At 37.4% G+C, this 23,263-nt stretch overlaps 1 protein-coding gene across 1 annotated transcript in view; it reads right to left on the reverse strand.

The window, feature by feature from the left end:
- Positions 1-13,861: 13,861 nt before the first annotated feature.
- Positions 13,862-23,263, reverse strand: part of LOC121370847 — a 15,908-nt gene continuing 6,506 nt past the window's right edge. Inside the window, exons 2-4 of the mRNA XM_041496350.1 lie at positions 18,101-18,218; positions 15,684-15,793; positions 13,862-14,347 (exon numbers count right to left, since the gene is read on the reverse strand). Of these exons, the coding sequence (XP_041352284.1) occupies positions 14,274-14,347; positions 15,684-15,793; positions 18,101-18,218 (302 nt within the window). The 3' untranslated portion in view covers positions 13,862-14,273. The remainder of the gene's footprint in view (positions 14,348-15,683; positions 15,794-18,100; positions 18,219-23,263) is intronic.

Here is a 23,263-nt window from a genome sequence, read left to right on the forward strand (position 1 = left end):
GTTAAATAAAACATTCCTTTCTTTCTTTTTACCTCTCTAAGACCGTCAAAATTACCAAATGTTTGACATCCAGTAACCTATGATTAATAAATCAATGTGCTCTAGTGGTTTTGTTAAACAAAAAAACTATTTTTCTCTCCAGAAAGTATATATATGTTTCGCTTTTAGAGGTTTCACATTCTGATATATCATCTTAATTGCAACAGGCATTCCCCCCTCCCCCAACTATAGGCCCAAGATGTTGATTTATTTTTGCCGTGCCTGCCCAATAGTCCGACTGAAAGCTTACAGGTCTCTCAACAATGAACTATGGCAATTTATTGTATGTTTACGGGACTGACACCTTTCCTTACGAGGACAATGTCTTGTATCATTGATCTGTGAACTTAAAAACATTTCACCCTTCATTACACACGCTACAGCTTCGTTACGTTTGTCTTTGTCGATCAAACCGCATGGTAGTTTTTCATATTTACTTAGAACCCTGCTTCATTCCGCTTTTGTTAAAGCGGACCCACCTTGATAATGTTACAACGAGCTATAGCCAAACACGGTTAATTTATCATTCTGAATTAGACAAATTTACGGGGAAGGACAAAAAAAATACACATGTAACTTCACCAAGTCTCGAATATAACGAGATTTCACGATGTCGAACAATAGCTTCTTGAAAGGATTTTTTTTTTCTTGAGGCGATCTGAATATTAAGTGTAAATATACAGTTAACTCATGCGACGTATTTGTTTATTTGGGATAAACCTCTGACAGGTGAACATCGCTTTTTACTAAAGCAAACAATAAGTACCGCGGTAGAGGCAATCTAATTGAACTGTTCACTGATGTGGAAATATTCTGTTAATATTCTTCTCATTGAGAAAACATATTCAAGGTCACCCACATAATTATTTGGTTATAAGCACGTCAAATACCTTTCAGTTACAAGAATGCAATTAAGATACTTACATTTTTTAGGTGTTTCTTGTCTGTCTCTATTGAATTTTATATTGAAGTAAATTATTTCTTGTACCTATCTTTTCGATATGGGAAGTGCATATTCATGTATAATAATGTTGCTGGTATCAGGTATTGGTAGCTTACATGGTGACAGAAGATTTTTTCTTCTGTTTTCAAGCCAAATATTGAATTCACAACATAATCGTACTTTTAATGTGCTCAAGTGTTGTAATATCAATATTCTTGTCATATAAACAACACTGAGACAAAAAGTTAAAATTTGTTTTGTTTAACGACACCACTAGACAACATTGATTAATTAATCATTCGGCTATTGGATGTCAAACCCGCTACATTTTTCCTAATGCAACAAGCGATATTTTATATGCACTTTTCTTCAGACAGGAAAACACACACCACCGTCTTTGACCAGTTGTGGTGCACTGGTTGTAACGACAAAAAAAAAAAAAACCAATCAGTTGAATGGATCAATCTAGGCGGTTCGATCCTGCGACGCAAGCACCCCAAGCGAGCTAAATCCTGCCCTAACACTGAGCCCAAGTATTTTGCTAAACTATAAGCATTTGTGTCTTATACATGTATATGCTATTTACAGTATCATATAAACAATACAATGCACAACGCTACCACACTGAAAAGGTGTCCGTCTTTCCGCCACAAATCGTATGGTTTTAAATTTGTATCATAACATTTTTGTTGTTGTTGTTGTTGTTGTTGTTTTTTGTTGTTGTTGTTGTTAAAGCTAGTGATGTTCCAATTATCGATTATAATCGAAAATTGATCGGTTCAGCTTTACCGATGTGATGATCGATTATAACAATCCATAATCGATTATGTGGGAAAATGTTAACTGTAACTGTTCCTCAAGTTTAGATGGTAGAATTGATGTAAATATGCTCGGGTTGGGGTTTGTTTTGATGTGTACATACAGATTTTTTTTTATTAAATAGTTAATAAAGGTACAATTAGTTAGCCATTTGTTGGGGCACATAACAATAGGTGCATGGTCCTTATAATTAAAATCCTTCTTATGTTCTTATAGTTCTAACTGATTGTGTAATCGAAAGTTGAATTCCAGTCGATTCGCAACACTAGTTAAACTATTTACCATAGTTTGACACCCAATAGCCGATGTATTTTTCGTGCTGGGGTGTCGTTAAACATTCATTCATTCATTCATTTAGTTAAACTATTTTAAATATTTTTTATTTATCTTTATCATAACTAAATTTTGTAGTATTTACTGTACTGAAATAGGAAATTTTTGTTTTTCTTATGAGTGTTTTTTTAAATTATTATTATTTTTTTTTTTTTTTAATATAACGTATTTCTTATCATGCATGTATTACGTGTTTAGCGTTTCTAAAAAAGTCTGACCACCGTAAGTGATTCGTGATAAGGGTTGTTGTTGTTATTGTTGTTGTTGTTTTGTTTGTTTTATTTTTTATTTTTAGGTTTTATTTTTATTTTTTGTTTTTAGTGGGGTGGGGGAGGGGATTGTTGTTGTTGATGTGTGGAAATTGATTCCGAGTGAATGTTTGTGTATTGTGCTAATTCTAACTGCATATACCACAATATCAAGACTGAATGTAAATTGTAACAAATAAACAGTTCAATAAATAATAATTCCAAGAAATATTAAAATATTAAAGCTTGTACATATGAATGTTGCTACTGACCTTGACAACTGAGGAACGAGACGTAGCCCAGTGGTAAAGCGCTCGCTTGATGCGCTGTCGGTTTGTTATTGATCCCTGTCAGATCTTTGAGCTATTTCTCGCTCCAGCCAGTGCACCACGACTGATACATCAAAGGCCGTGGTATTTGCTATCCTGTCTATAGGATAATCGAAAAGAGTAGCCCATGAAGTGGCGACAGCGAGTTTCTTCCTTCAATATCTGTGTGGTCCTTAACCATATGTCCGACGCTATATAACCGTAAATAAAATGTGTTGAGTGCGTCTTTAAATAAAACATTTCCTTCCTTGACAACTGGTTATTTCTAAGTTACTCTGAATAAACAATATTATTGGTAGTAAATCTTATGAAAGAGATGAATTTTACTTGTAGAATGCAGGAAATTACATTTCGGGTCATCTAGTTTTTAAACTTTTCCGAGGAAGGATACCCTCGAACCCGCCTAGAAACTTTGTTTTTCGCCCTCGATGTCAGTCAGCCCCTCCCCCACTCCAAACCCCACCCCATCCCGACCCCCAAATACCAAATATCTACTTGCTTCCGCCGTGCCTGGCTAGGTCAAACACTATTACAGTATTAAGATCTGTTATTCTAATATCGACAAAGCTATAATAGCACGCGCTATTCTACGGTATTTTGAACGAGACTGGCTAGAAAGTGTTGTTAGTGTTAAGATATTATCGATTGAAAGTGTTGCCAGTGTTAAGATATTATCGATTGAATGTGTTGCCAGTGTTAAGATATTATCGATTAACATAGACTCAAAGTTACTAAAATGACATTAAACACATTTTGTTCCTATAGAATAGCAGTATCTGTATATGCAGTCTTTCTGATTTTTAAAAATGTTTATATTAGCCCAAGGCAAAATATTGATAACGTAACATGTATTTGTTTAACTTTAAGGTGATGCTATGGAGTCTTTTCGCTCGACAACTAATTAATGACCATGTTGAGGTTAGACTAACTTATTTTTACTGTTTTGACATATTTTAAACTGAGTTTATGACATATCAAGAGCCGACATGTGCCGTCCACACTATGAAATAAAAGTTATAACAAAACAATACTGTCTTCTTCTTTTTTATCAGAGATAGAATAGAGGTCATGTGTCAATATAACACTTCTTTTTTCTTTTCGTTTGGAGCTGTTATATTTGAATCCAGTTTAATGCGATTGTTGACTTTGGTTTTACGTTATCAGACCTGTTTGTATTCGAAAACAGAACTATTGTAATATCCCATTATTTATTGGAATGAATGAATGAATGAATGAATGAATGATTGAATGATTGATTGATTGATGTTTAACGACACCCCAGCAATTTTTTTTTAGGTTATTGGGTGTCAAACAAATGTATGCATATGAATATTATTATTTACATTAAAGAAAAATTACAGGTATATAATTATTTAACACAGTGTAAAGAGCTATGAAAAAAAAAAGAAACACATATCACAGATAAGATGGGATATATGAATACATATATATGAATTCTCGTTATTATCAAGATAAATGTCCGAAAAAATAAAATCGTGACAGTAATTATGTTTCTCGGACAACGTCTAGCTTCCATGATCGAGAATTCGTGAAATAAATCTCATTAACCTCACAAAAGATATTCCTATAGGAGATGTTATTGTTACTCGTAAATTAATTGCTTGGAAGACTTGATCTGAGCTTGGGGAAAAAAAGCTTTAGAGATCTTGAGCCCCTCATCAGCCTGTCATTATAAGATCAGAACCAAAATAAAAATCTCATCTCGGTTTTAGTGGATGATTTATATGTTTATAATCTTTGGCAGTCGAGCGCATTGCCTGTTGTCCTACTCGACCTGCATTGTTGTCGTCTGCTCGCGCTGTCCTTAGGGATTAGCGCTTCCACGTTACCCAATAGTGGCTCAGCTACCCCGGGTGGTTTCCAATAAGTTCAATAACCACTGTGTTTAATCAGCGGGCTGTACGCACACTCGTGTGGGACGAATCGTTGATGTCCGCGTTCCCGGTTGTTTATTCATGTGATTAACTGACAGAAATGTATTCCGCATATTCAAAGGTATAACCGAAGTCTTAATGTAGACACTGGGTATGAATCACTCTGAAGGATAATAATGTAAAAAGGAAAGGGAATTTTTTTAAACAGCAGTGTACATATTGAGCGATTTAGTTACGATAGATCAGTTTTGAAGTAAGCAGCAATGGGGTATGGTCTGCCTGTGTTGGATTGTTCATGTTTGTCTCCGCTGTGAATAGAACTACGTGGACGTTTGAATACTCACAATTGTTTCAAAGCAGATGTGTACAATTATTGACTTACAACATTGTTCTGTATTTGAGGAAAATTAAAAAAAACAAACAACAACAACACTATTGTCCATTGTGAAAAGTATTACGTGGAAGTTAAATATTCACAATTGTTTCAAGGCACATTTGTATAATTATTGACCTACCATATACCCGTAGTTTTTTATTTCTTGAAAATTAAAAAAAACAAAAAAAACCTAAAACTATGAGCAACCCTGGATCAAGTTTTGGCGGGAAATTTACGCAAGGCGTCTGGTTGAGTAAATGCGAGGGCGGCAAGGCGGAAAGACTGCATAAGTGGTCAGATACGAAGAAAGTTGAGACTATAGACGAACTGGACAGACGAGAACATTCGAAGATGGTGAAACTGAATGTCAAACAGCTGGAGGTACGAGAGGAACTGGCGTCATTGCAAAAAAGTAAAAACAAGGCATTGCAAAATCACCTTCTGAGAGGACTTGCCAAAACTGGAAGCATAACAACTTCCAAGTCCGATTCTAACCTTTGCGCTTTTTTCAGGGATGATGTCTCTAAACGTGCGTCGTTAGAGAATAAGTCGTCGTCGTCTAAAAGAGATTCAGGTCTATTTCCCATGAAGCCACACAGTAGTACCCAGGACCGAAGGAAGCAGAGTGGAGATGTCTGAAGAAGAATTTCATTTTCTGTAAAGGAATACGTGTTTACGCAATACAAAGAAGTGCATTAAATGTTTTGTTTTTTGGTTTCTCAGATAAATTTGTTTTTCGAAAGATTTCAATATATGACCTTAGTGCTTGTCCCTCCTTCGAAGTGACATGTTCATAAAGACTAACTCGTTTGATCTGGATTTCAAGAAAACAGGGTATGAACTTTACTTCGCGGTTGGGTTTATTTTTTTGGTGGGTTTTGTGTGTGTGTGTGTGTGTGTGTGTGTGTGTGTGTGTGTGTGTGTGTGTGTGTGTGTGTATTTTGTTTGGGTTTTTTCGGGAGGGGAGTGTTGGCAATTTATTCTTCTGACGTAAAACTTTATTTTTGGGTCAGTTTTTAGTATTAATTGGATTTCGTTGTTGAGTGTGTGTTTGTTTCATTTGTAACACCAGCAATGTACTTTAGGTACCAATGTAACAATGCCATTACGACAATCGTTTTTAAATACATTCATTTCAGAATGAAATGATATAGGGTTTTTTGTTGTTGTAATAATGTGATAAGATTTTGATGGAATGTATGGGCTTTTGTTACCAATCGTGGATTTGCAACACTCGATATTCACAAACGCTCACTAATCCATGTACGATGCTTAACTTCATATTTTAAATCTGGTTTATATACTTGTAGTGTGTTGAGGTGCTACAAGTTTCATCTTCATCTTGGGCGAGATGTAATGATAAAGCGGTCGCTTTATGCGCGGTCGGTCTAGGATCGATCCCCGTCAGTAGATCCATTGGGCTATTTCTCGTTCCGACCAGTGCTCCACAACTGGTGTAACAATTTAAGACCGTGGTATGTACTGCCCTGTCTGTGGGATGCTGCATATTAAAGAGCCCTTGCTGCTAATCGGACTGAGTAGCCCCATGCGTGGCGGAAGGAAGTTTTCTCTCATTATATGTGTGGTTCTTAACCATGTATATCCAATGCCATATAACCGTAGTTAAAATATGTTGAGTGTGTCGTTAAAGGGGCAGACCCTAGTTTATAAACACTAAGGCATATTTTTCACCTAGAGCCTAGTTTCAACCCATTAAAATGGACACTAAGTTTGGTTAATTTACAAACCTGTAACAAGAGTGAAACAAGAATCTGTGAAGTTGAAATACCCTTTAAAATAGATTAAAACGCCATAACCGTTACTTCCCAGAAGCACGTGCCTTTTTAAAAATATGAAAAATTTATTTTGTGGTGTTAGAAACACCAGGATGACCAGAAACACTTCGGTTGTATGGAAATGGATAATCTAAACAATAACATATAAGTAATGTGTGATTTCAGTGATCATAAACGGCTCTAATAGTAAAACTATGCCTTAGTGTTTAAAAACTAGGGTCTGTCGCTTTAAATAAACCATTCCTCCACTCCTTTCGTCTTCTCGATCTGGGGGCGAAGTGTACCTTAGAGGTGGAGAGCTCGCCTGGGGTGTGATAGGTCGCTGGGTCGATCACCGCATAGTTTGAGCTGTCGATCTCCAGTTCAATTTGTCGAAAACATTTCAACATTTTATTATTAATTCGCCAAAAAAAGCAACTTTAAAATATCAAATAAACACGTTTCTTTAAAGAGTTTGTTTTGTTATATTTTGTTTGGCTCAGTGAAGCTTTATTTTTGGTTCCGTCTTCTCGATCTGGGGGCGAAGTGTACCTTAGAGGTGGAGAGCTCGCCTGAGGTGTGATAGGTCGCTGGGTCGATCACCGCACAGTTTGAGGTGTTGATCTCCAGTTCAATTTGTCGAAAACATTTCAACATTTCATTATTAATTCGCCAAAAAAAGCAATTTAAAAAAAATCAAATAAACACGTTTTTTTTAAAGAGTTTGTTTTGTTATATTTTGTTTGGCTTAGTGAAGCTTTATCCCCCCCCCCCCCCCCCCCATATTAATAACTGTTTATTTTTTCTTGACCATTCCCTTGTTGACAATGCAAAGGGAGAAGCTTTATTTTGGGTTATTGATTACTTGACAAAATTTGCCAATTAAAACTACTAACAATTGTTTTGACACCAGCTTAAACCAAAAAAAAGAGTAAAGTTTGTTTTATTTAACGACGCCACTAGAGCACATTGATTTTTTATCTTATCATCGGCTATTGGACGTCAAACATATGGTCATTCTGACACTGTTTTTTAGAGGAAACCCGCTGTCGCCACATAGGCTACTCTTTTACGACAGACAGCAAGGGATCTTTTATTTGCGCTTCCCACAGGCAGCATAGCACAAACCAGTTATGGATCACTGGTCAGTGCAAGTGGTTGACACCTACTCATTGAGCCTTGCGGAGCACTCACTCAGGGTTTGGAGTCGGCATCTGGATTAAAAATCCCATGCCACGACTGGGATCCGAACTCAGTACCTACCAGCTTGTAGACCGATGGCCTAACCACGACGCCACCGAGGCCGGTACAGCTTAAACCATGATCACCCTCTATATGGACTCTGATTTTCTCTTGACCCAAACAGTGCGCCACTGTAGGTACATCAAATGGTTGTTGCATTGTACCTAACTTAGTACATAAATGCGGGTGAGGGCAGGGGATACTGACTTCCAACTCCGAGGGTCGGGACGTAGTCCAGTGGTAAAGCGCTCGCTCGATGCGCGGTCGGTCTAGGATCGATCCCCGTCGGTGGGCCCATTGGGCTATTTCTCGTTCCAGCCAGTGCACCACGACTGGTATATCAAAGGCCCTGGTATGCACTACCCTGTATGCGGGATGGTGAATATAAAAGAACCCTCTCAACATCTGTGTGGTCCTTAACCATATGTCTGACGCCATATAACCGTAAATAAAATGCATTGAGTGCGTCGTTAAATAAAACATCTCTTTCCTTGTCCCTAACTTAGTACACAAATGCGGGTGAGGACAGGGGGTACTGACCTCCAACTTTGAAAATTATGCATTTCCCCATTAAAACATGAATTATGGCCCCTTTCCGTTACTTTTTAGCGTCTATGCTTGTCCACAGAAGCTGCGATCTCGAGTAATAGGGGCGGGACGAAGCCCAGTGGTAAAGAGCTCGCTTGATGCGTGGTTAGTCTAGGATCGATCCCCGTCGGCGGGTCCACTGGGTTATGTTGGATGGTGCATATAAAAGATCCCTTGCTACTAATGGAAATATGTAATGGGTTTCCTCTCAAATTCCTATATGTCGGAATTAACAAATGTTTGACAACCAATAGCCGATGATTAACAAATCAATGTCCTCTAGCGGTGTCTTTAAACAAAACAAAATTTAAATGTAACTCGAGTAATAGTATATTTTGTAAACATCCATAATAGGTCGACTAGTTGAATTTTCTCACTATGACACGTCATTCTTCGATTTGTGCTAGATGTTATCTCCAATCTAGATCACAGAATGTCCAATATTAGTCATTACTAAAGCAGTGAAAGTCCATTCGACTCAAAAAGGAACCGATGAATTAGCATATGACTCTAAACTAACTAATACTAAAACTCATATAACAGCATACTATTACGTTTTAAGCCCAAGCCATCTTTCATAACACTTTTACCACAACAAATTATATGTAAATTAAAAACTTTCTTAACAAATAATGCAGTACAGAGAGTAAAGATAGAACTGCACGTGCTTTACTATGGCTGTTCCATCAAGTGCTGTCATACCTGTATTAAAAACAAAAGATTTAATCTATGCTATTTAATGATAATTTGTAAAGAAACTTTTTCATTACACTGAAAAAATAAAAAAAAATAAAATAAAATAAATAAATAAAGACTAGCAGACTGGCTTTTGCCCGAATTAAAACAAAAATGCCCGAATCTGGATAATACCATTTATTCATAATAGCATTACTACCAAACAGCTACATAGGATTGGAAACAAACCACTACTCATTTGTATATGGATTACAACTAATTTTGATGGTAGAATGATTGAAATACTTGGTAAAAAGGTCTCAGATTAGCACATATCTGAATACTTTTTGCCCGAATTTTAGGTTTTGCTCCTTGGGGGCGGGGGGGGGGGGGGGGGGGAGAGGCAGTCCACCATCCCCATGCCCCGTTTCGTACGCTTATGTACCAAATATGGCTACTTGATTTGTTGCATCAATATCCATTGTCACACACTGATGGCAAAATGGTACGAGTTCGTTATAACTGTAATTGCGTCTGTGGTTTTCATTATTAAAAGAAATAATAACCTTATCAAAGGGAGATAAGCTGGTTTCACTTGTTTGAAAGAAACGCCATTGAAAGCAAGAATCGTTTTACCCAATTGTGGTCGATAATCGTCTGTAAACAAGTGATTCATTGAAAACCGAGCTATTCCGAGTCTTGGTGGGAATCGATACTACTAATGTGCTGTGCGGATTTGACCAATAGACAGCAGCTTATTATATATCAGTGGCTGAGTGTCCGCGTGAGATATGGTAGGTTGTAGTGCCTATTCCAGCCTCGGTGGTGTCGGACACAAGGCTGGTAGGTATTGGGTTCGCAGCCCGGTACCGGTTCCAACCCAGAGCGAGTTTTAACGACTCAGTGGGTATGTATAAGGCCACTACACCCTCTTCTCTCTTACGAACCACTAACAACTAACCGACAGTATTGGACAGATAGCCCAGATAGCTGGTGTGTCCAGAACAGCGTGCTTGAACCTTGATTGGATATAAGCACGAAAAATAAGTTGAAATTTAATGCCCATTCCAGTAAGTGCAGTATATTAGGGCGGAAAAAAAAGCAACTTTGGTTAAAAGCATGAAAATTGGCACATATAAAGTTTGTTTTGTTTAACGACACCACTGGAGCACATTGATTAATTAACCATCGGTTATTGGATGTCAAACATTTGGTAATTCTGACTCGTAGTCATTAGAGGAAACCCGCTACCGTTTTTTTTTTTTTAATGCAGCAAGGGATCTTTTATACGCACTTCCCCACAGACAGGAAAGCACATACCACAGCCTTTGTCCAGTTGTGGTGCACTGGTTAGAAAAAGTGGCACAAATATACCTTGACCCATGACAAGCATTTTCAGATATGGACCCACGTCAGCAGAGTCTCCTGGTGGTCTTGGGGGATCTACAAATGTCTCCCATCCCCTTTTAGTAGCCAGACTACCAAACATATTGAATATTGTTTAGATGCATGCAAGCATTTACAGACATTTGCCCCACTTGGCATAGGTGTCTTTCCCTATTCTAACCACCGATCCACTACTGGTATATGAAAGGTCGTAGTATGTTTTTCTTCTGCCTGTATAGTAGAAAACTGCACATAAAATAGCCTTTGCTGGTAATCTATAGTAACCCATCTGGTTGCGGCGCTGGCGGTATTCTTCTATGATTTTCTAAAAAGAGTGGCTTATAATAGAATTGTTCATGTTGAGAGTTCTGTTAGTTGACAAAAGAAAACAAGAAATACAAAAGTCACAAAACGGTTTTATTGTATATTAAATTAAATAATTACAATTATAAAAATGCACTTAATACAAGACTGGTAAAATGTTTATTATCTTATATATAAAAAAGGTAGACATATGTACTGGACCAAGTCTTATTCGGAAGACCTTGAGCGAATTCGCATGTGGAATGCGATTGGAATAGGTTGAAATTTCTTCACCCCCCCCCCCCCCCCCCCCAACATTTGCAGTGATGGCCGTAGGAACGGAAGAATAAATCTAACAAATATTTGGATGCGCGGTCGGTTTGGGATCGATCCCCGTCAGTGGGCACATTGGGCTATTTCTCGCTCCAGCCAGTGCACCATGACTGGTAGATCAAAGGCCGTGGTATGTGCTATCCTGTTTATGGGATGGTGCATATAAAAGATCTCTTGCTGCTAATCGAAAATAGTAGCCCATGAAGTGGCGACAGCGGGTTTCCTCCCTCAATATCTGTGTGGTCCTTAACCATATGTCCGACGCCATAATATAACCGTAAATAAAATGTGTTGAGTGCGTCGTTAAATAAACCATTTTATTCCTTCCTTCCTTCACACTTTAGAGGATTCAAAACGACTTAGTGAATGTGCCTTTAACAACTAAGTAATAGAAACTTTTTAATAATTCATCAAAATCATTATGGACCCAGCGACTTATTTCACCTAGGAATTCAAGAACATAGGTTCACTGCTAATTATGGGCATGAGTTTCAGTTGCCAAAATGGCAGTTTTCACTATTTCTCGCTCCAGCCAGTGCACCACGATTGGCCGTGGTATGTGTTATTCTGTCTGTCGGATGGTGCATATAAAAGATTCCTTGCAGCTAATCGAAAAAAAAGAGTAACCCATGAAGTGGCGACAGCGGGTTTCCTCTCTCCATATCTGTGTGGTCCTTAACCATATGTCCGACGCCATATAACCGTAAATAAAATGTGTTGAGTGCGTTGTTAAATAAAACATGTCCTTCCTTTAAAAAAAAATGAAGCAAAAACGTTATGTATTCCGATTGGTAAAATCAGTAATTAATTTAACAATGAAGTTAATTTATCCTCTTAAAGCATAGCTGGCGATAAATAATGCGCAGACGATATTAATGTTTCTTCTCTTTCCATCGTGACCCTCAATAGCAGATGTTACACTAAACGTCCAATAGCCTCTGTTTTTGAGTGCCTTGTGGATTCATTCGATTAATCTGTCTTAAAAGCATACCAAGTGCATGGGGATAGCTGCTTCTACCGTTAATGAAGCAATACAATCCGCAATCAACTAGTAATACAATATGTACAGTGGGATCTGACTTAACGGACACATACATCACCGACAACCTATTCTGAAAGAACTGAATAATCCTTTCTCAAAATTAATTCTTGTTCTCTGCGTTTTTAATACAGACTCAAAACAAGGGCCGTACTCTGCGGGGGGTGGGGACGGAAGAGCAAGAGGACAGTGCTTAAAACAAAAGTTTTTAGTTTAAAAGTGGGTTTCTTTCTCCCTTTCTCTCCAACGGGAGAATATCCTATTACTGTCCTGGTTCTTTCATTACTGCCCTTCTCCACCCCCACCCACCCCCCCCCTTTTAGGCTACTTTGTAGGCACGGCCCTGCAAAACACATTTTTAGATGAATAGGTTTAACACTGTGAAATCAATACATCGCTGACGCGAAAAGACCAGCATCTGAAAGTACTATATTTAGTGGTGCGGATTTGGCGATTTACCAGGTGGTGGTGAGTCAATCGGTCAGCGCCGTCAGTGAGATGGTTATTAGCGGACTCTGTAAACATCGCCATTGTCAGCGGGGTCTTACATGTATATTGGACGCATTCTGCCTGGCAATTCGGAGAATGTGCCCAAGGCAGACGTCTTCTGGGATCTGTTGCCAGTTTAAAAAAAAAAAAAGCTGAAATGGTCTCAACAAAAAGCTGAAAGCTCCATACTACATTTAATTAAATGTGAAAGGTTTTCAGCATTTGAGATCAAATTCAGTCTACTTTTTGTGTTATAAAAAGAGTTGCACACAAAAAAGCTGAAATCAGATTAAAAGCGCAAAAAAAACACCAAAAAACCCCAATACATTCATGACGGTACTTATTGAAAAAGTTGGTTTTTCTACCTTTTTTTTTTCTTTTTTTTACCTGATGTAAACACAAACAAATGGTTGATTGATTCGGTATGTTATGGTCTAAGAATGGCTGTTATTATGGTCTTAGAATGGTTGTTATTATGGTCTAAGAATGGTTGTTATTATGATCCAAGAATGGTTGTTATTATGATCCAAGAATGGTTGTTATTATGATCCAAGAATGGTTGTTATTATGATCTAAGAATGGTTGTTATTATGGTCTACGAATGGTTGTTATTACGGTCTAAGAATGGTTGTTTGACAGTTCGAATCAGCTGTGTTTTTAATGCTTGATGTTACGCTAAACGTGCAAAAACCAACCACAACAACAACAACAACAAAAAAAAGCCTACCGTTTTTAATATGCAATGCTTGGCGGAGTGAAGGATGGCCTCTCTTTTAACATGCTTGTTGATCAGTCCGTCTTTTAATGGCTGGATTGATTGATTCAGTACAGTATGGTCTAAGTATGGTTGTTTGATAGTTCTAAAGGTTGTTGTTTTAATGGTTGATGTGACACTAAACGTGCAATGCTCAATTTTAATATGCAATAATTGTACTTGGCAGAATGAACTGATAGCCTCTCTTTTGACATTCTTTTTGGTCAAATATTTCTATTAATGGTAGATTGATTCATTATGAATCAGCCGTGTTTTAATTAATAAAAAAACTTCATTTGAAACAATATACGCGTTTTTATTAGTAGACCTGATATAACCAACACCATTTCGTGCTCAGATGAAATTTCATTCATCATGGACAGTCATTCGGGTTATTAGGCAAATCATGCTTTTTTTCTTCTCGAAATCCCTAAAAATAAAACTCTACTGAGCCAAAGTTATGTTTATCTACGTTACTAATTAAGACTCCATTCCACATTTACCATCTATCAATCTATCAGAGAGTTTATGTTTCATTTGTAACACGCATCCAATGATTACTTCGAATAGCTGCATCGTATTGCATTTATCTCATCTTGGACATCATGTTTAAGAAGACACACACAAATTGTATAACATGTACAAAAAAAAAGGAATGATAAGCTAATGTGAAGGTAGATTATTCAACATAAATAAAGATTCACACATTATTTGTACAGGATGAAGGCAAAAACTGCAAATATCAGTGTTGTCAAAGATGGAACCAACCCAGTAGCTGCAGCTGAAACGATAAAATTAAAATGAGTTTAGTTAAATCTGTCATTTAGGAAGACAAAAGAAAGAAAGAAGCGAAATAAACTAATGTGTTACAGTGCATGGAGTGGGTAGGACGTAGCCCAGTGGTAAAGCGCGTGCTTGATGCGCGGTCGGTTTGAGATCGATCCCCGTCGATGGGCCCATTGGGCTATTTCTCGATCCAGACAGTGCACAATGACTGGTATATCAAAGACCGTGGTAAGCGCTATCCTGTCTGTGCGATAGTGCATATAAAATATCCCTTGCTACTAATGGAAAACTGTAACGGGTTTTCTCTCTAAATTAAAAAATGTTTGACATCCAATAGCCGATGATTAATAAATCAACGTGCTCTAGTGGTGTCGTTAAACAAACAAACTTTAACTTTAACTCTAATTCTACGATGCATAAAAGTAATCTAAACCTATATGACAAAAGAACTCGCATTTATCACACGTGAATTTATTGTCAATATAGGAAACGCAAGTTGTATGATTTACATGTGCATTTATGATAAATATTTACCCCACACATAATCTTTGCATAAGAAGCGAAATAAACTAATATGTTTTACTAATGCATACAAATAACAATCATATATGTGCTTTAAACCTATATTACTAATGAAACTGCAGTTACGTAACATCCCTTACATGTCTATTTGTGATAAACACTCACATATTATATTAATCAACCCCACTCCTAAAAATTTTAATAATTAATTCGAGAGTATAAAAATTGTAATGCAAGTTCGTTTGGCGCTAATATTTTGATTTAGAGAATAGGTTACTTCTTAAACATACACAGGGCTGGCAGTGAAATTTTCCCCTGAATCCTAACGTAAAGGAACAAGACCCTAGTTTCAACGCGTGAAAATTAACACTATGTTTAGTTAATTTACAAACCTGTAACACATTTGGATAAAGTTACAACTGAGTGAAACATGAGTCTGTGACTTTGAAATGGTGAAATACCCTCTAAAAATAGATTAAAACTCGACTCCATAACTGTTACTTCTCAGACGCACGTGCGTTTTTAAAAATATGAGAAATGCATTTCGTGATATTAAAATCACCAGGATGACCAAAAACACCTCGAATGTACGGGAATTGATAATCTAAACCATAAAATCTAAGTAGAGTATGATTTTAGTTATCAAAAACAGCTATAATAGTCAAAAATATACTTTAGTGTTTAAAAACTAGGGTATGTCCCATTAAGTTCAGGCCTACTTATCTGTGGTTTTGAGAATTCTTTACATGTGTTATGTTTGATAACGATATCTGCGGTCTTTTACCAGTTTGGTTTAACTTGATACTTACAGCATTCCATTTGTTTTTTCATGTCCCTCATACCATCTAAGGCACTTTTATAGGCCTTGTCGTCAAGGCATCCTGCATCCTTCATACACTCGAGGTATCCGTTTAAACTCCTTGTAAAATAAACACGAAAACAATTGTATTAATATTTGCTTCACATGGGGAAAGGGATATCGATATATATTACATGTATTTTAAAGAATTAAATTTAAAAAAGTTAAATTGTTGATATTTGTGTTTAGACAGTGATATAATAAACATAAAAACAATCGTATTGAGATCTGCTTCACATGAGGGAACGAGTGTTAATATATAGGACATGCATTTTAAAGAATTGAATAAAAAAGAGGTTAAATTGTTGATATTTATTTCTAAACTGTGATATGATAAACACAAAAACAATTGTATTGAAATTTGCTTCACATGAGGGAAGGGGTGTCGTTATGCATGCATTATAAAGAATTAACAACAATAACATAAAGTTAAATTGTTGATATTTGTTCCTAGACGGCGACATATATGAGGGATGTGATCTAGTTAAGTCGGAAGAGCGCTTTATTAATGTGCTTTGGTCGCAGAATCGAACACACTCAATGAACCCATTTTCTAGTTGAATATTCCGCTGTCCTAACCAATGCCCCGCAACTGGTATATCGAAGGCTGTGGTATGTGCTGTCCTGTCTAATGGGAAATGCATATAAAAGATCCCTTGCCGTTAATGAAATTTTTTAGCGGGTTTCATCTGAAGACGAGTCAAAATTATCAAATGTTTGACATCCATTGCTGATGATTAATGAATAAAAGCTGTTTTAGTGGTGTCGTTAAGCAAAACAAACTTTCTTTCTTTCTTTTTATTTGTCTTGCATATTGCCCCTATCCACCCTCCAGACACCACCACCAATACCACCACCCACCACCACCCAATCCCCCATGATTAACTCGTGATCTGTATATTGATTGTTTGGGATGTAAGAGGAACAAAAGAAAAGAAAGAAATGTTTTATTTAACGACGCACTCAACACATTTTATTTACGGCTATATGGCGTCAAACATATGGTTAAGGACCACACAGATTTTGAGAGGAAACCCGCTGTCGCCACTTCATGGGCTACTCTTTCCGATTAGCAGCAAGGGATCTTTTATTTGCGCTTCCCACAGGCAGGATAGCACAAACCATGGCCTTTGTTGAACCAGTTATGGATCACTGGTCGGTGCAAGTGGTTTACACTTACCCATTGAGCCTTGCGGAGCACTCACTCAGGGTTTGGAGTCGGTATCTTGGTTAAAAATGCCATGCCTCGACTGAGATCCGAACCCAGTACCTACCAGCCTGTTGACCGATGGCCGATATATTTGTTTACCAATAACCAGTTAGGTTTCAGAACCATATAGGAAGGAAGGAAATGTTTTATTTAAAGACGCACTCAACAGATATTGAGAGAGGAAACTCGTTGTCGCCACTTCATGGGCTACTCTTTTTCGATTAGCAGCAAGGGATCTTTTATATGTACCATCCCACAGACATGGTAGTACATACCACGGCCTTTGATATACCAGTCGTGGTGCACTGGCTGGAACGAGAAATGAGGGAATCAATCCCAGACCGACCACGCATCGAGCGGGCGCTTTACCATTGGACTACACCCCCCCCCCCCCCCCACCCTCACCCCCCGAACCATATAGATTCAACAACCAATTATTGTTCAACATCTAATTCTAAGAGGTTGAGTGCTCGTTCGAGGTGCTTGGGTCACAGGATCGAACCACTTTGGCGGATCCATTTAACTGATTGGGTTTTTTCTCGTTCCAACCAGTGCACCACAACTGGTCAGTGGTCGTGGTATGTGCTTTCTTGTATTTGGGAAAGTGCATATAAAAGATCCCTTGCTGCACTAAGAAAAATGTAGCGGGTTTCCTCTGATTATTACGTGTCAGAATTACCAAATGTTCGACATCCAATAGCCGATGATTAATTAATCAATATGCTCTAGTTGTGTTGTTAACCAAAAACAAACTGTAACTAATTCTATGAGGTGGGGGTGTAGAGGCTCGCGGTTATTCCGCCAGCTTGAAAACCTTAAGAACACTGCCCATAGGGCTACTGGTTTTGAATTTGTCACTAGCCCTGTGTTAAAAAGCACTATCCCCGGGCGTCGGGCTGGCCGATTTGTCAAACTCTGATATCACCCTGATGTCGGGTAGAATCGTTTAGTTTGGAAAAGCAACCTATTTAGGACTCAACTGTCATGATTAGAGTGAACAAAAATAACAAAAAGGAGAAAAAAGGCAAATGTTTTGTCATGTTAAAAAAAAAAATCGGGCAATACTTCACTCACCGACTTTGTTCCGTCAAGACTTTTGCCGGCCATCTCCTGTATGCATTGTTTTTCTCTACAACATTTAATTTACGTTGACTTACTTGCAAATCTCCGTCTTGTCCTTCTGTCGTTCTTTGTCTTGCATCTCCGTAGCGAAACTCTGGCAGTTGTCTATGATGGACTGGTGGTTACATTCCCCAGACACGTACGCCACACAGACTGTGGGGAAAGAAAACAAAAGAAAAACAAGAACACATTTTATTCATCATCAAGATTGACGTATAGAATATTATTAAAATCGGCCTGGACCTTGTTCTACAAAGCGATCGTAGCGTTAAAGATCACCTTTTAAAAATGCAAAAAGTAACTTATATACTTAAGGCGGTCTTAGTGCTAAGCTCGCTCAGTGAACGGGGCCCTGGACCCCGTTTTACAAAGCGATCGTAGCGTTAAGATCACCTTAAGTGTATGAGTTAGTTATGCACTTAAGGTGATCTTAAGGCTAAGATCGCTTCGCAAAACGGGGCCCTTGTCTCTGAAAATTGCGCGAACGATAGTTTCGTTTGCGCATTGCTCGCGCAAGTCTAGTTTATGTAATCCATCTTTCGTTCCCGCATTAAATTTAGGACATCATTTCCATCGTCATGATTGGCTAGGCAAAAAAAAAGAGGATTACTTTGTTTAGCATAACCCATAAATTACTTATGCAATTTTTCATTTCTCAGAGGCTTGGAGTATTTTTTGTTTTTAATGAGATTTAATAACTGAACAATAAGTGCAATTCACCAACGATTCTAACGCCAAATTGACGGTTTTGTTTTGTGGCGGAGTATTGTTAAACACCCATTCATTAATTTTATCGCATTTATCGCAAACTACAAAATACTTTATAGCAGTCTTTCGAATAGATTTTGGATTGTGGGCACGGGCGTGGATCTAAATACAACTTATGAGACTAACATTGAGAATTAAGTTAAACTTTTGTTCTGTTTAACGACACCACTAGAGCACACTGATTAATTAATCATCGGCTATTGGATGTCAAACATTTGGTAATTCTGACTCGTAGTCATCAGAGGAAACCCACTATATTTTCCATTATCAAGCAAGAGATCTTTTATATGCACTTTCCCACAGACAGGATAGCACATACCACGGCCCTTGACTAGTTGTGGTGCACTGGTTGGAATGAGAGAGAAAAATCCAATCAATTGAATGGATCCACCGCTGTGGTTCGATCCCGTGACGCAAGCACCTTAGGCGAGCACTCAACCGACTGAGCTAAATCCCGCCTATGAGAATAGAGAACCACAAACTACTTATCGGGTCTAGAATATGGATCGTTTTAAATTTACATTTTCTATCATCTACATAGAGAATCGTAGTAGTAATCCCCATATGATATTCTCTGCATGTAGTATTCCTTGTATGGCACATTAATATGCTGAACTCCATTGAAAACGCACAAGCCATTTTTAATTGATAATGACTGTTATTGTTGTCGCATATGTGAAGTTGCTATACAACACGCAATAACCCTAACCCTTGTAAACAATTTGGTTTTTTTTTACTGCTTACCAGAATACATCCAGTTTTTTTGTTTGTTTTTTAAATCGGTCAAATCTATTATTATTTCTTTTTCTATTGGCCAGAATGCATCCAATTTTTTTTTTTGAAATCGTTTAAATCTATTATTATGTCTTCTTCTATTATTACCAGAATACATCCAGTTATATATTTTTTTTAAATCGATTAAATCTATGATTATTTCTTCTTCTTTTATTACCAGAATACATCCAGTTATACCAAATCAGTTAAATCTATTATTATTATTTTCTCTTCTGTTACCAATTTACCAGAATACATCCAGTTATACCAAATCAGTTAAATCTATCATTATTATTTTCTCTTCTGTTACCAATTTACCAGAATACATCCAGTTATACCAAATCAGTTAAATCTATTATTATTATTTTCTCTTCTGTTACCAATTTACCAGAATAGATCCAGTTATACCAAATCAGTTAAATCTATTATTATTTCTTCAAATGTTCAATGGTGTTCAGTATCTTAACTAACTGAATTACTACTGAAGAAAAGATGGATCCATCATTCTCATAACTATATCAATATAATTGAAGCGTATTCCCTCGTGGCTCTTTAAAGGGACATTCCTGAGTTTGCTGCAACTTTTAAGATGTTATCGATTAACAGAGCCTTTTTAACGATTGTAATTACATATCTAATATATTTTTCGGCATAAAATATTAGTGGCTGTATATTAAACGTGTTTCTGATCGTTCTAATATTTTTACTAGGTTAAATTTAATTTTATTTCCTAAAATATTATTTTTTCGTACGTACGAAATTATTTGAAGAAAGAACCCAGTTTGGGCTTCTTACAAATATTAAGACGACCAGAAACACATTGAATATACAGACACTGATATTCTAAAGAAGAAAATATATTTAATATGTAAGTTTAGGCCTAATCGTATTTTATTAGTCGGAAACATCTTACAATGCAACAAATTCAGGAATGTCCCTTTAAGCGAAGCGGATACAGAATAAATATCAATTACTAAGTGCTTTCTGGAAATTCATTAGTGAAATAATATGTCATACTTGGAGTGTTTCTGTAAATACTAAGTTGATGCATGTCTATTAATGAGTTAGCATTAAATACGATCTTCATAAATTCTTCTAATCGTTAAGATTCAAGCACCTGTTTGTTTTCTGACATGTTTCCATCCATCTGACACGGGGGCGAGACGTAGGCCAGTGGTAAAGCGCTCGCTTGATGCGCTGTCGGTTTAGGATCGACCCCCGTCGGTGGGCACATTAGGCTATTTTTCGTTCCAGCCAGTGCACCACGACTGGTATATCAAAGACTGTGATATGTGCTATCCTGTCTGTGGGATGGTGCATATAAAAGATCCCTTGCTACTAATGGAAACATGTAGCGGGTTTCCTCTCAAATAATAAATGTAAAATTACCAATGATTAATAAATCAATGTGCTCTAGTGGTGTCGTTAAATAAAGTAAACTTTTCTATCTGACACGGTTGTTTTGTTTGTTTTGGGTTTTTTAAAATAATTTATTTGTTTTAATTGCGATTTTTGTTTTTGTTGTTATTTTTTTTATTTTTTTTAACGATTGAAATGACATGTATTACATTTTCCCTCAAACAATATATTCAATGCGTTTTTTGGTCGTCATAATGCTTGTAGCAAGGAGACAGGTGCACTAAAAATTTAAGTGCCCCTTGTTAACAATTTGTGTTAACATTACATGAAAGAAAGAAAGAAGTATTTTATTTAACGACGCACTCAACACATTTTATTTACAGTTATATGGCGTCAGACATATGGTTTAGGTCCACACAGGTTTTGAGAGAAAACCCGCTGTCGCCACTACATGGGCTACTCTTCCGATTAGCAGCAAGGGATCTTTTATATGCGCTTCCCACAGGCAGGATAGCTCAAACCATGGCCTTTGTTGAACCAGTTATGGATCACTGGTCGGTGCAAGTGGTTTACACCTACCCATTGAGCCTTGCGGAGCACTCACTCAGGGTTTGGAGTCGGTATCTGGATTAAAAATCCCATGCCTCGACTGGGATCCGAACCCAGTACCTACCAGCCTGTAGACCGATGGCCTGCCACGACGCCACCGAGGCCGGTAAACAACATTACACGAAGTGCCCCGTTTAAGGTGTTGGTCCATATGTCCATATACGCGAGGTCGTTCCCCTAAAATAGTTCCTGGTTCGCCCTTGGTTTGGTTTGGTTTTGTGAGGGGTTTTTAACGTTAATATCTTTTAAAAATTAACAGCGGATAAACTTGAGGTTGAACTACTGTAATAACATTAGGATGGTCATAGTCACATGGAATATACAGACGCTACTATAATGCATGTCTTCAAAATGTGTTTTGTTTAACGACATCAACAGAGCACATTGATTGATTAATTAATCAATTGGATGTCAAACATTAGGTAATTCTGATACGTAGTCATAGGAGGAAACCCGCTACATTTTTTCTAATGCTGCAACAAGGGATCTTTTATATGCACTTTATCACAGACAGGCAAGCACATACCACGGCCTTTGACCAGTTGTGGTGCATTGGTTGGAAGGAAAAAAGAAAAAAAACTCAATTAGTTGAATGAATCCACCGAGGTGGTTCGATCCTGCTACGCAAGCACCTCAAGCGAACACTCAGACGACTGAGCTAAATCCATCCCCTGTATGTTTCAAATGCAAATATAAACTCATAGATATATACTTCGGTTTTTTTTTTTTACGCGTTTGAATATCTGATTTACATCAATATTATGACGAATGTGCGATCTTGTCATTTATTTATTCACTTATATTTTTTTTATAATGTACCTCATATGCCATTGAATTACGGCCAAAGTAATACAGTTCAATTCTGTTCAGTTCAGTTATTGTAGTCAAGAAAATTGTAATTAATATGCAAATTTAATCGTCAAAAAGCTTCTATTGACCGGAAACCTGATACAACGGTTACACAGACTGTCTCTCTGACATTCAGCGGATGTTAAGTAAAAGCCAGCTGTTTCACGAGTGACCAGTGAAATGCCAATACTATTCACAGAAGAACTTAGATGAACCCCAACGTGGGACATGCCATAAATTATTAATGACATACACGTCAAATGGCGTATAACCAAGTAACTTGATCTCGTGGTTATATGGGTTTTTTTTGGACTGACAGTTTTTAAATGTTTAGAATCCCGCGTTACAGCGAGTCCCAAATTAAAAAGAGAGAGAGAGAGAGAGAGATATATATATATATATATATATATATATATATATATATATATATATATATATATATAATCCTCTATCAAAGTTGTACAATAGCGATTTTGTGCCCCTATCCACCGGCCTCGGTTGTGTAGTGTTTAAGACTGGTGGGTACTGGGTTCGCATACCAGTGCCAGCTGCCACTCATAATGAGTTTTAACGGCTCGTTTGGAAGGTGTAAGTCCACAACACCAACTTCTCCGTCACTACACACTAATAACTCATGCCGTTGACAGACAGCCCAAAGAGTCAGGAATGGCGGAGTAAGTGAGCTTTGGGGCGGGGGGGGGGGGGGGGGATGCTTCGGACACCTCCTCCAAATATCCTGAATCAGGAAAAGATTTTTGACATTTACCAGCATTTGTCAAGATGAATTTTACTTGTAGAATGCAGACAATTGCATTTTAGGTCATCTAGTTTCGAAAATG

Source organism: Gigantopelta aegis, chromosome 4 (assembly GCF_016097555.1).
Source record: "Gigantopelta aegis isolate Gae_Host chromosome 4, Gae_host_genome, whole genome shotgun sequence".
NCBI classification, from domain to species: domain Eukaryota; kingdom Metazoa; phylum Mollusca; class Gastropoda; order Neomphalida; family Peltospiridae; genus Gigantopelta; species Gigantopelta aegis.